Here is a 1,851-nt window from a genome sequence, read left to right as displayed (position 1 = left end):
CGCCGCCCCGCGCCCACCCCGCGCCGCCCCGCCGGGCGTGGGGCCTTTGTCCTCCAGGTGTGAGCGCTGGCTGTGTGGTTTCGCTCGGTCTCTCCTCTGTCGCAGGTGACGGGGCTTATAGCCGCCTCACCTGTGCCGGTCACTGGGCTTCCCTGTCCGGGAACTTTTCTCCTCATGCCTGCTGCCCACTTTTTATTGGGGGTCCTTGCTTTTCTGTGTGGTCAAGTGGGTGCACCCCTCTGTAGCGACAGGGAGAGAGCCCTGGGCCAGAGGCCTGGCGTGGGGGCTGGCCCTCCGTGCCCCCGGGGGGCCTGCAGCCGGGCAGCTCTCCCCCACGAGGGCCTGCGGGGTGGCGTGTTGGGTGGGAGACTTTTCTTTTGCACATTTAGTAACAGCTCTGTGAGGCTAGTTTGTAGGCTCACAGCAGAACCAGGGCACAGAGAGCCTCATCCGCCCTGACCCTCATGGGGAGGCCCCCATTGTCCACACCCCACCGGGGGTGTGTTCACCAAAGCAGGAGAACCCCAGCTCCCAGCACCCTGGACCCGGGGAGCTAAACTTGGGCCCCGCAGCCCTGTTTTCGGGGTGCACCGTCTTCGGGGAGTGCAGCTGGATGCCAGTGTGGCCAGGGGGCCTCGGGGTCTCTCCCCCCACCGTCTGCGGGGCTGGCTCACACGAAACCTGTCCTGGCCGTGCTTCTGTGGGCCGAGGCTCGGGAGCGTGGCGCTGAGCGCGGCGAGGAGGGCGGCTCTGGGCGGGAGCCGGCGGCCCAGCGCAGCCTCCGCCGTTCCTGGCGGCTGGCCTAGGGGCTTCTTCCCAGCAGGCTCCTGCCCGCCTTGCCCCTGCCCTCCTCCTACCTGTGGGCTCAGTCTCCCGGGCCAGCGAGACCGGGGGGCGGCGATGCCTCGGGCACCCGTCTGCCTTGAGCCCCCAGATTCCGGTGCCCGGTGCCCGCGGGGCCGGGCCCACCCAGCGGCAAGGACCCCCCCAGGTGTCCCCCTGCGGCCCGGGAAGGGCGCCTTTCTTGCACGACTTGCCGTTCGCCGTCAGGGTGTCGAAAGGCCTCCTGCCTTCTCCCCTCTTCTCTTCCGCGGTGTGCAAGAGTGTCTGTGATCACTTTGCACGTTGGTGGTGTTTGGGGGCGGGGTGGGGGCAGAAGCCAGTGCCAGCTCGTTGTGTCTGCCCGGGGTCACTGTGAGGCTCCCGTAAGTGTGCAGGGTCTCGCCCTGCCGCCGTCTCATCGCAGGGCGAGTGCCCGGATTCACTTATGTTGGTGCTGCTTATACTGGGTGATGTTTCTCTCAAAGAGAGTTGGGGGGTCCTCTGCATTCGGGGGGTTCCCTGACGGTGGCGACCTTTGCTCGGAGGGGTGGGGGCGCAGGCGTGGGGCCGCCGGCCGGGCCTCAGTGCGTGTCTCCCCGGCTCTGCAGGTCCCGTGGCCGTCATCAGCGGCGAGGAGGACTCGGCCAGTCCGCTGCACCACATCAACCACGGCATCACCACGCCCTCGTCGCTGGACGCCGGGCCGGACACCGTGGTCATCGGCATGACACGCATCCCGGTCATTGAGAACCCCCAGTACTTCCGCCAGGGACACAACTGCCACAAGCCGGACACATGTGAGTGTGCAGGGGACTTGTCCCTCAGGGCGGGCAGGGCGGCTGGCCAGAGCCCCGTGGCTGCGGCTCTGGAACCTTCTGGGGCGACCTTCCTCCTGCTGCAGCCCTCCCCTCTCAGGGACTCTCCCCTTCTGTCTCCAAACGTGCAAGTCTCCGCGCAGGGCTCCACTGGGCGGCTCCGGGCAGAGCGCGCTGGGGGCGGGCAGCCGTGAGCGGCCCAGGGCCGGCGGCC

General features: G+C 68.4%; 1 protein-coding gene across 1 annotated transcript in view; it reads left to right on the top strand.

Annotated features, from left to right (window-relative positions):
- Nucleotides 1-1,851, top strand: part of NTRK3 (neurotrophic tyrosine kinase, receptor, type 3) — a 121,986-nt gene that overhangs the window by 28,155 nt on the left and 91,980 nt on the right. Inside the window, exon 5 of the mRNA XM_012732672.1 lies at nt 1,431-1,619. Coding sequence (XP_012588126.1) covers nt 1,431-1,619 — 189 coding nt within the window. The remainder of the gene's footprint in view (nt 1-1,430; nt 1,620-1,851) is intronic.

This window comes from Condylura cristata, unplaced genomic scaffold (genome assembly GCF_000260355.1).
Source record: "Condylura cristata isolate star-nosed mole 26May11 unplaced genomic scaffold, ConCri1.0 scaffold00035, whole genome shotgun sequence".
Lineage (NCBI taxonomy): Eukaryota > Metazoa > Chordata > Mammalia > Eulipotyphla > Talpidae > Condylura > Condylura cristata.
The sequence above is the reverse complement of the archived record's forward strand: the minus strand, read 5'-3'. Positions and strand labels throughout refer to the sequence as shown.